The sequence below is a fragment of the Scardinius erythrophthalmus genome (assembly GCF_964197995.2).
Source record: "Scardinius erythrophthalmus genome assembly, chromosome: 2".
In the NCBI taxonomy this organism is placed as follows: Eukaryota; Metazoa; Chordata; class Actinopteri; order Cypriniformes; family Leuciscidae; genus Scardinius; species Scardinius erythrophthalmus.
The window spans coordinates 41,885,685-41,898,056 of NC_138222.1; the positions used below are offsets into that span (position 1 = coordinate 41,885,685).

At 38.8% G+C, this 12,372-nt stretch overlaps 1 protein-coding gene across 2 annotated transcripts in view; it reads left to right on the plus strand.

The window, feature by feature from the left end:
- The window catches only part of itga11a (integrin, alpha 11a), a 57,666-nt gene extending 52,810 nt beyond the window's left edge, over positions 1-4,856 (plus strand). Inside the window, exons 24-30 of one of the 2 annotated variants that reach the window (XM_081348253.1) lie at positions 58-148; positions 245-358; positions 1,635-1,718; positions 2,172-2,282; positions 2,700-2,795; positions 3,432-3,545; positions 3,810-4,856. In XM_081348253.1, coding sequence (XP_081204379.1) covers positions 58-148; positions 245-358; positions 1,635-1,718; positions 2,172-2,282; positions 2,700-2,795; positions 3,432-3,545; positions 3,810-3,887 — 688 coding nt within the window. In that variant the 3' untranslated portion in view covers positions 3,888-4,856. The remainder of the gene's footprint in view (positions 1-57; positions 149-244; positions 359-1,634; positions 1,719-2,171; positions 2,283-2,699; positions 2,796-3,431; positions 3,546-3,809) is intronic. The other variant, XM_081348254.1, reaches the window with a different exon arrangement.
- The last annotated feature ends 7,516 nt before the right edge of the window (positions 4,857-12,372 follow it).

Genomic DNA, 12,372 nt, shown 5'->3' on the forward strand with positions numbered 1-12,372 from the left:
ATTAATATGCGTGGTTGTGGGAATTAGAATAGTTACAATATATTTTCATTCTCACAGGGAGTTTTACCCAACCCGATATGAGCTTAAACCTGATCTCTCCTTAGAAGAACCGGGTGATTTCAACCCTCCATTCAACTTTACTTTTCAGGTGAGGTCCACTCCTTAGCTATCTGTTACTAAAGAGAGCAGGACCCCAAAAACTGATGTTTCCAAAAACCAAACATGTTTCTTCTATGCATCACAGATCAAGAACCTTGGTTATTTTCCAGTCCAAGACTTGCAACTGTACATTGCAATCCCTGAGGTCACGAAAAATGGCAATCAACTCCTGAAGATCAGAGATTTCCATATTGACCAGGTGAGGAGGACACAACTAGACTATAGTTTTACTCTAGCTGTTATACATCAGATTTTCCTTTAGATTTTCAAAAATGTTTTGCCCTTTCGATCAGATTTTTGCATCTATTTACAGTCTGGATAAGTTGACGCTATTTGCCAAAGGTCAGAGCCAGTCTGCTGATTTGAGTTCACAGAAAATCACATCATGTGTTATGGGCAAAATATTTTTTTAGATTCAGAACATGATTCAATCCAGTTGGAGGATATGTTATTGATGACCAGTTTCTGTAACCATTTACAAAGTTGGCAAGTGTATGCCTAGTATTCTAAAATCTGTTCAGATTTAAAAAGTCACAAAGTGTTTTCAAGTCTTAAAGTTCTATCATTATGCTTTTTCAAATATTACTTTTCATGCAGTGTAAAATATAGCTGTTCGTAAATGAAAATGGTCTGCAAAATTTTTAAGATCAAAGTGCATAAAAAAGTTATCTTCTAAAAGAAAGAATCAATTCAGAATTTTAAAGAAATTCCAGTCTTACTTCTTATTACATACCAATGTAATACATTCGCAATACTACAATACTATGGTCTTCATTGGCTGCCGGTGAACAACGTCTACTTTGACCCGCCCTCAAACACTGTTGATGTAGCTGAGGCCTGGAAGAGTTTGGTTTGTGTTGGTGACATGTCGAGAAGACGCTGTTTTCAGTGCTGCGAATCCACTTTGATGCACTTCAAAAGAATGAGGACTTGCACTGGAATTGATACAGAAAAACCAATGCTATCGTTCGTATCACTGTGTATCAAGTGCTGAGTGGGCCTCCGGAGCTGAAATTTAGGTATAATAATAGGTGTTTCATTTCTGACACGTGCTGTAAGCGGTAGACCAGTCACGACAGACAGACTCATCTGACCACTCAAAGCAGAGTAGGGTCGTGGAAAGGTGGGGTTTAAAGAGACTGAATCGTCAAACAAACCGTTTTCAGAATCTTTGAGAAATGAGATGATGTGCAATGTATATTATGAGACAATTAATGTGTTTTTGACCTTGGATGCATGTAGGCCTATTGCAGGAGACCTTCAAAACAAAATTAGGAACCTTCAAAATAGCATAAATGGTGCACTTTAAGTCTTTTATCCAAAGTGATTTACATATCAATCAAGGTAGCCTATACTTTTTTAAGTTCATGCATTCCCTGGGAATCAAACGCATGACTTTTGTGCTGCTAATGCCATGTTCTACTGTTTGAGCTACAGGAATGATATTAATAGTGATTTGTGTCATTTTCCATCAGGTTGGTGGAAGTCACTGTATCCCCCCTCAGCATGTGGCACACAGTCGAGCCTCTCCAGAGGACCTCTCACGAACATCACGACTGGTAAGACCCTTCCTACACAGGCTTATAGTGTCTGCCTGTTATCACAGACAAAGCTTGCGCCACATTCAGGCTAGCACTTTAACACTTTATAAAAGTCTGGTTTGTGCCGTTTTAAAGTTTGCCTGATTTAGGGGCTTTCAGATATGAGATGTGCTGATTTAATGCATAGCAGGAAAGCACTTCTCTGCAAAATAGTTGGTTTATATACTCTCTGAATAAAGCCACTTGAGTTTAATAAATTGTGCCATAAATAAAGCTTATTATTGGTAAATGTGGTTCATCTTCAATCAGCTCTAGAAATGTTATTGTGTTTTTGAAGATTCTCATATGTCTGAGGTGGGGAGTTTTGTAATGCAACTCTAATGCATGTCAGATTTCCACCACAAGCAGCTGGGTTTCATCTGTAACTGACTGTCTGTTTGTGAGAGAAATGTTTCTTGTTCCTTTGCACAGAACTACTCCAACACCCTGGCAGTGCCTGTACAGTGTACCGTCAACCTGCCTTCCTACAGAGACGTCAGCGTGAAAATCGGCGGGTCCCTTCGTACTGATGCACTGCATGCGGTGAGTAGCAGTCTGATGAAGATGAAGAAGTACAATGTGGGAAGAACCTGACATCAATGCATAGTGTTCGCACACAACATGAAGTCTTTAGTCAAGAGGATCTCCCAAAACCAGTGCAAAACTGTGACTAGAGCAGTAATTAGAGACATACAGTAACTAAATCTGGTTTTGTTTACATTGTGCACACTTTTTAAGTTAATCATTTCATTTTTTTTTCTTCAGACTTCAAATCAATGGATAAATTGTTCACAATTAAGACAATTTATGACAAATGTGGCTTAAATGTCCAAATACACTGACTCTTTCTTCTACCTCTCTAGCCTCTCACTTCTAGTGCTGGTCCTCTCTCACTTTCTCACGTCCACTGGAGTAAGTATCTGTCAGATAAACTGAAAACTGTTTTTCTTGTCACGGCAGCTGAAGTTCAAAACCCTTGAGCTGGTGACGACAGCCTCAGTGGAGCTGAACCCTTCCAGCCCCATGTTTCTGCCTGAAGAGAGGCCGGTCAGACACGTGAGTCACCCTCTGTACACATCAGCATTTACAGAAAGCCACGTTACATAAACATTGCTGGACAACATGTTTAGAATAGGTAAATATAAATCCATGACCGAATACTCGAAGACGTGGTTAGTATGAGAGGTTGCTTTTGTCTTTTCCATCCTTGGCAATATTGAGGGAGAAAAACTATGTGTTTTCATTCATCTGTCATAAAGAGTTAAGAACAATTGTACACAGGCATGAAACATAAATACCTCTATGCTAACATTACTGAATATTTGACTTTACGCAATTAGGCTCGCTGGTTCTCTCATGCCAGAACCTTCCCTTTACACATCAGTGTGTCCTTTGGTTAGCTACTGTGTGAGCTGTTTCACCACAGTTAAAGAATCTGGAGCCAAGGGGACCGAAAGGACCAGCAGCACACTTGAGTTCTGTTCTTTTCTTTATTACTGTGTGGTGCTGCCATCTATAGGCAGGACAGGAAATAGACATACATTCTAACATCAGCAAATCTGATCTCAGCTGCTGCAGATGAAAAATTTGATAAAACATGAAATGTGTCAGTGGCAAGATATACAAATAAGCTGGCATCTCTCATAAAGCAGTATAGTGTTTTACATTTTTCCTTTGAATGCATTTTCACAGATAATCCTGGAGATTAGGAAAGAGGAGGATTATCGTGTTCCCATCTGGATTATCATTGGCAGCACACTTGGAGGCCTGTTACTCCTCTCTCTCCTCATTCTGGCTCTCTGGAAGGTAATGTGTCCTACATTTATAAGCACACACAGACTGACAGACTCACTTCAGACAGACAGATATATATATATATATATATATATATATATATATATATATATATATATATATATATATATATATATATATATATATATATATAAATATATAGATAGATAGATACATGTACTGTATGCATAGAAAGATAGGATAAATTATTTGATTAGTGAATCTTATTTTTATTTATTTTTTGTTATTTTATTCTTTCTTTTTTCACTCAACTAGTTGGGGTTTTTCCAAAGGCAGAAAAGACGTGAGGAAGCTGAGAATGAGGCTAATGGCAAGATGGTGGAAGAGCGATAACGCAGGCTGCTCAAGAGGGTTCAGACAGGCCTACATCTCAGGGACCAACCAACAGCAACATTAGACGTCTCTGAAACTGAGAGAAAGGGAGAAAAACAGAACTTGAGGCAATGAATAAAGCTGAGGGATATGCTCTGCGCACTGGACGACCTGTTGTTCAACCATGAAAAACACTGCAATTATCCACATCATGCCTGCACTGCTTACTGAGCCGACCCTATAGATGGGTCTCCATCTCTCTTCTCGCTCCAGATCAAACCCCTCAGATGACATGATGTCCACAACCGCTTAAAGGATGTTGTTCTGAGAGACATATCAAAGGAGAGACTTTTGGATGATGCATTCGAGTGAAAAGCTTGACTTTTGACATGAATTCAAAGGAAATAACTTTTTTCACAGGGTCTTTGGAATCGCAGTCAATACATTTGATCCTTGGCCAAATCCAGTGTCTGACAAGAGACAAGAGAATATACAAGAGAAACCTCAAAGTGCTGTAACTATAAAACAGCCATGTTTTCTGGTGCTTCTTCTTTGACATCTAGAAAAAAGGGACATCTTGGAGGAAAAAAGTGCAAAAGTTGGCTCACTTTATTTTAATGGCCATTGTTATTATATGTAATATAATATTAGGCACTGGAGTTTGTAGCTCTGTTTTTTTTTTTTAGTGGTCGTAATTTATTGAATAGAAAAATGAACTGTTATGTACTTTATTACATTTTTATAAACTATCCTTCTCTAATACCCTAAATAATTATACATCTTTTTTTTTACTATATGCTCATTGTTCAATCTCAAATAACAGAGGTGGACATTTACTATTTGACTTTTTTTACAACATTGATGCACTTTTTTTATATTGTAGTGATACAAACTTGAATTTTGTAAATATACAGTTTATCTTTGTAAAACAAATTTCAAATGTGTGCTTTCATAAAGATTGTGGCATTGCAATATATCTCTTGCAAGACATCAGGCCTAGTTTAGTTTCCATGATATGCTTCACACCTCAACAAGTAGCCTTTGAGAAAGGGTATGCTTCCAGCACATCAACCAGACTTATGACTTATTCATTTCAGATATTGAGAATATTGATAAAATGATGAAATTCCCTAATGTTAAAAGTTGTTTAGTGTTTAAAGGGGTATGAAACATCCTTATTTGCAGATCTGCAGATGTATTTTAGTCAGGGATATATATATATATATATATATATATATATATATATATATATATATATATATATATATATATATATATATATATATATATATATATATATATATATATATATATATATATATATATATATATATATATGTATATGTATGTATGTATGTATGTATGTATTATACATACATACATATACATACATATACATATACACATATTATATATATATATATATTATATATATATATATATATATATATATATATATATATATAATATGTGTGTGTGTGTGTGTGTATATAGAGAGAGAGAGAGAGAGAGAGAGAGAGAGAGAGAGAGAGAGAGAGAGAATAGAGATCCCTGAATATATATAAATACACATGTCCAAGATAATACAAATAAATATCAAAATAAAGAATTTGGAAAAAGCATGAGTTTATAAAAAAATGTTTCAGTGGGTGTAAATCCACTGCTTTTATTTAAACATTTGTTTCATTTGAACAGATATATATTGATGTTTGAATATATATATATATATATATATATATATATGAACACAGAGTGTTAAAGTATACAGTACTGGATATGGATTTAAAAACTAGCAGAAACTGCTAATTAAATGGAAAAATGTTAATCAGTCAAACTAAATATATAATATAAACTAAATATGCATAACTAAAATTCCCACCGAACAAACTTCACTAATCCTTAGATTACAGAACAATATAAAATATATATGTTGTAAAGAAATACATAATTGTGCATGTTACAATCAGACGTTAATTAATGTGATATGTCTCAAGAGAGAAGCAAAAAGAAAAAAAGAAGCAGGTGATTTTGGTTTCAAAGTGTCAGCGATAAAAAAATAAGTAGCCTACAGCTGCTTCAGTTATCTCTTTGGAAGCACTAGCGCCTGTATTAGTGCCATAGCCATTCCAGTCGAAAGCCGTAAAGTCTCCACACTGCCTAGGGACCCCCTCAGGAAAGTGTCCACCGCCACCAATACAAAACTGCAAAAAATATGAGTGCATTACTAACAACTATCCTTAAGCTCTGTCTGTTGATCAAGAACAAGTGCATCACCAGAAGTATTTCCAACTCAAAATGTAGTTCCACCTAAAAAAAAAACCCCACTGAATTCACACACTTCATGTGTCTGTTTTTACATCCTATGGTCTGCTTGCCTAAGCTTCCATTGTCACAAATGATGTTCATAAATATTTTTGTAAATAAACCAGAATATAACTTTAACTCACACGTTCAAAGTCACAAACAGTGGGTTGCACACCAGAACAAAGAGCGATGGCTGCTTTTTCCTCATTGAAGACTCTGAATGTGATGAATCCAGGCTCAAATTGTGCTGGAAAAGAAATACAGAATAAATTATTAATGATTTCTGCAAATTTGACATCACTTTATCATTATATTCAGTGATCTGGGGCCTCATTTATAAAATGTGCATGCGCACAGGTTTGATCTTAGAGTGTTCGTACAGGCTAAAATCCACGCAAACGTTCATATAAAAACGGTCATTAACTAGGAAAGTGTTTTGCGCCACGTCAGGATCTAAGCAGACGTAGGTCCTTGTGGCAGAGAGTCAGAGTAACCTAATGCAGGTGTTTGGAAATCTAAGCAATTATTGCCTCCCGCCACTCTCAGGTAAAGGATTTGGACGTTGACTGGTGCTCTTTTATATGCTAATGACATTCATTAGGCAGTGATCTGAAACCATTCAGCTGCTCACAATTTCAAGATCATTTGAGATTTATAAAATTTTACATCTGGATGAGGCGTACACAGGTTTTTTTTGTTTGGACGTCGACGTCACTTCACTGAGTTGAGAAAACCACGTAAAAGTCCTGGCAGAAAGCGATGTAGGATGTAGTGTAACGACGCCCAGTTTCAGGAATGCACTAATTTTTTGTTGGTAGTACCAGTTTATAACAATTATTAGTAAACACTAAGTTGTCAACACTTTGGAAAAAAATATAATTCATCGTTACACTACATCCTTATGTATCGCTTTCTGTCAGGACTTTTACGTGCTTTTCTCAACTCGGTGAAGTGACGTCGGTGTCCCGGTGAGCAGTAGCATGAGCCGTCAGGCGAGTGTTATTTAAATAAAGTGTTATTCCAATGCCTGGTTTTATGAATCATGGCAGAGTCAACGAGGAAAACGAAGAAAGCGCGGTAGGAAGAGTGCAGAGACGGCTCTGCGTGAGAGGTATTTACGGCAGTAACATTAAATACAAGTACTCCACAGCGAATCTAGGGGTCGCTGTTTGAGAAAAACGGAAACTGCATAGTGTGCCTTTAATGTTCTATCGTGTTTGAAAATAATGCAGACTACCATCTACTGTACACTCAACCCTACCCTAAACATAACAGATAGTGTTAAAAGAAAAAGTGAGTTAAAAATGCATCAACCATGCACTGTTTTTGTGATGCAAACAGGGTTTGGAATGAAAGGCCATTCAGACCTACTAGCAAAAACAAAAACATCAGAAAATACAGCTGCAAGCAGTGATACGGGGCCAGGCTCCGAAGGGGCAGCAACAGCAGTGCAGAGCCAGAAAAGCAGAAATGACAGAATGTTTGAACAAGCACAGAATGAATAAAAAACACATTTCTAATCCAAGAGAAAGAAAGATCAGTATAATACTCACCTAGATAATAAAGGAATCAAAATGACACAACATAACACACTTTTATAAAGTTGTCGAACCCACAATCTTTAGATTACATGCTTGTTGCTTATCACTGTGCACCACTCAGACAACATGCTTTCAGTTAGCTGCAGAGACTCAGTAGTACAAGTGAGGATGAAAAGATTTTGTATATAAATTCACCACATGCTAATTTAACAAGTTCAGACACAATGTCTAGAACAGAAACAACTTTTGTACCACTTCTGGCCACAGTACCTCTTGCGGTCTAGGCATGTGCCACACGGAATTCGATCCCACATTTTAAAAGGTTCAGGACCTATGATTTTGCAAACTGCACCACTCAGTTAATGCACATTCACCAGGCTGCCGAAGAGAGCTTTCAGGGTGAGAATGAGCACACAAAATCTGTTAACCAGATTAGCATGCTTGGCTTAATTAATGTTTACGTAGCTTAAGGTTAACTTGATATCTGAAGAGCCACATTACAACGAATGGCAAATGGTCCGCATGTTAACCAACTAGCATGCTAAGCTAACTAACATAAAACAACAAACACAGGCACGGTCAACTTTGGAGAGGAATTTCTCTGAAACGGTAGTGAATATCAAATATACGTTCAGTCATTTATGTGCGGCTCGGTCCAAAGATTATCGGATCAGATTTTGGACAAAATTTGTAGGAGTAATTCTCCGTACTTCAATATGGAGGACAGGCACATTAATGGAAAATGACAAATTACATATCTTCAGAATCGGCATAAGCCAGGGAACAAAAGGACATAGAGAAAACAAAATTTGGACAATGTTTTCAAAAGTTAAAGCATTTTTGCAAAAATCCTTAAATCTCTGGAACACTAGGTGGCACTGTGTAGGTGTAGGCTAAATAGCCTATAGGGCAGAACACATGTTGGGTTAATTGAGCAAATTGGGTTGTTTATTTAACCCAGCATAGTTGATTCATTTTGTTACTAATCATTTTTACTTTTTTTACTTCATACATTAATTAATTAATACGGATTAATTTAAATCCTCCAAACTTTTTTAAATACCCGATACAACCACTGCTTGTATGATATTCCTTTATTTTCAATCATATACAGTATAGTATATTTTATGAAATTTTTAATACATATCGCCAACATTTAAGCTTGTTTAAAAAATATTATAAGTAAAAATTAAACATTTATAAGTAATTCAAGTGTAATCAACCAGTCTCTGTTGTCCCGTTTCGTAACGTCGCTGGATCTCGTGCCGGCACTATTGTGTTATGTTTATTGGGGGAACTTATAACTTCAGACCGCCGCCCTGCGTATTGCGTAAGTTGCTTACGCTTCGGGTAACGTAATCTTTCCTCGAGATATTGAAGCCAAAATTATCCTATAATTTTGTATTTATTGTCAATGCAGTGCAGCAGCTAGCAGACCTAGAGCGGGCTATCTGGCTGCATCCTCTGCGAAGAACTGTCAATGTCGACCCTGCGGGCTCGACTTGCAATGTTCGACGCCGATCCTTCACTTCCGCCCGCCTTCGCTGGACCGCACTGCAAGAAGCACCGCTCCCAGAGGCCGCCTCCCCCATGAGGACCCCAGCCTAGAATCGCGCTGACGCCTGAGCCCGCGAAGCCCTCCTGGCATCAAGGAGAAAACGGTGGTTGAGTACTGCTGCGGCTGGATCGCCATCAAAACATCTCGCTCTGACAGTCCCCTTAGCAGAGGCGACTGCAGATGTGTATTCTGCAGCCAACAAGCGCGTCACGCAACCTGCTCACCTGCACACAAACGCCGTTTTTACGGCGACCCAGAGAAATCTCATAAAGAGTACAATTTCTGGTTATCGGGCGCATGCCGATGGTGTTTTAAGTGTAAAAAATGTGCCCACTTCCCAGTGTTTACCTCTACACATAAGCACGGTTCCCCCGGTGTCATTCACTCATGCAGAGCCCACTCTCTTAAAGCTGGCTTACGCCGCTCGAGTACTAAGTGTAGGAATTGTGCCCACAGAACAGTGCCCACACCTACTCACTGCCAGCTCTGTTACACCCGTGTCCCAGGGAACGAAACATACAAAGCCGTCACACACCGGCTATGTCATAAGAGCTCTGGCTGCCCACGGGCACTCAAGCTTACTGACAAACACACCACGCCCAGCGCTACACACGTGCCGCTGTTTTTTTCCCATGAAGCGTTCCCCATCCAGGCTGATCGGGATATTTTCAGATTCAGATAATACCCCGTCACACGCCATTCTTGAGATTCGCCTTCGACGGTCAGGTATATCAATACACCGTCCTCCCGTTTGGCCTGTCCCTAGCACCCCGTACATTTACGAAGTGCATGGACACGGCTCTCGCTCCCCTCAGAAGTCAGGGCATGTGAATATTTCGAACTACTGAACTACATGCAAACTACTTGGACGATTGGCTGATTCTAGTGCAGTCAGAGATAGAATTGTTATCTCACAGAACGCGGCTTCTCAGCCACTTGGAAAGTTTGGGTCTCACGGTCAACTGGACCAAGAGCTCATTACTGCCCAGCCAGACGACCTCTTTTCTGGGGATAGATCTGGACTATGTGTCTATGACGGCTTGCCTGTCAATGCAGCGCGTGCGCCGCATTCGACAATTAGCCGCGTCTTTTCAGACGGGCAGCCTCGTTCCTCTGAAAACCTTTCAGAGAATGCTAGGCTGTATGGCTTGTAGCGTATACGACTCTGGGTAAATATGAATTAGCTCAAGAATATGGGGAATTTTGGGAATATTAATATTTATGACTCATGGTCATAATTCATAAGTCGCATGTACATTTATTTTATCAATTATCAAGATTACCTTGTTCTGTAACTGGTCTGACCAACATTTAATTCGTCCAGCGAAACAAATGTAAAATCATTACAGTTAAGAAGAGGTATTCACAAACTTCGAGAGAGTTTATGTTCTGGCCACGGACATCAAACTTTCTGAGTTTATTAATTAAAACTACTCAAGTAGTCTATATATCGAGCTTTGTAGCTTATAATTGGATCTTTTAAAGTTTCATTGACTTATAAGGTGGATTTTTCAAACACAGAGACAGTGAAAAGTATTTATGAATTTTAATAAATGCAAAAACTAGAGATTATATGAGCTACAAATATAAACGTACGTAAAAATGCAAACAATAAACAAACAAACATATAACCAAACAATAACATAAGTGATCAGAATGAAACGAAATGAAAGAAAGAAAGAGAAGTAGAGAGAAGGGAAAATTAGTAATTATTACATACAGAAACCTAAGTTCGCGAGACACCTGGAACAGCTTTTATCAGATAAATATACTTGCGAGTTTGTCTTCTGTTTGGTTGATGCTGAGAGTCAGGAAAGTGCGGACGATGTCCTGTTTCGACTGCGTCTTCTGGTGTCGCGGGAAGTTTGAAAAGGCTCACTGAATGTAATATTACCGGAAAATAAGATTCATCTCCCGGGATGGGAGAGGTTTAAAGTCTTGGTTGCAAAGACGGCAGGCTTTTACATGACGCGGGGTTTGCGTCCCAGAGGCCAAGGCGAGGCCTGTCCAGCTGGAGCAGCGCTGCACGTGGAGAAGGAGGAGGAGGTCAGGGACCGGAGAAGCGAGGAAGTGGGATCAGCGGGATCGATGAGAGAAGAGCGAGAGAAGTGGGGGTCTCTTCCTTTTAACAGACAATCTGTTTACGCCTTGTTTTGTGACAGAGCGAATCAAAACTTCTGATCTGTAGCGGGAAGAAGTCTTCTTTGTGTGAAGAACAACACGCCCCCTTTTACCATATGTCTTATGAGGGAAAGGATTCATACTTAGAAATATGATATTTCCTGGAACAAATGCATATTATTGTACTTTGCAGTCAAGATTCGTCTCCGTGAGATGGAGAGGATTACAGATATATCAATTATGACAGGTAAAGATTGGGGAAACATAACGTTACATTTATATGCATAATTACACACAAATAAAGTTTAATTAAACCCACAATAAAGTTGTCAGTGTTTCCGTTATGGCAAGTGACGACACTTTGAGAAACATAGGAATACATATCAACATTCAGTGGCTTGTTGAGTGGGGGAATATCTGTTTCAAAGTCCAGAGTGTGTGTTCTGGAATGTCTGCTTTCCTGGGTCGTAACGTTTTATGGTCTGAGGTAGGGTTACCACAAGACACTATTGAGGAACTTCTTTCAGTAAACATTTAGAATTAAAGATTTTACTCTTAGCAACCCACACTTCTATTATAAAGCAAAGCTAATCACACACATACATATCGGAAGGAATACACTCAAGAGCCATATTTCTACATGAAATTGTACTCAAAGGAGGTTTTGTGTGTGTGGGTGTGTGTGTGTGTGTGTGGGGGGTCATGAGGTTGTAAAGTCACAGGAAGTCCATGCTGAACTAGGGGGGTTTTACAAGGGATTCTTAAAACAGGGTCCTCTTTACGGCTCAAATGTCCCTCTGGGGAAATTATTAACCAGCAAGGACATTTGACGATGGGTTTTGACGTCACATGATTCCTTAATTTGAAAAGCAGATGCCATTGTCGCTACAGGCTTCAGCCGCAGCGGTGCTTCAGCTGGGTTTGCTACGTATGTGCCCGCTACATAGCTGGCTGAATGCACGAGTACCACACCGAGCTTGGG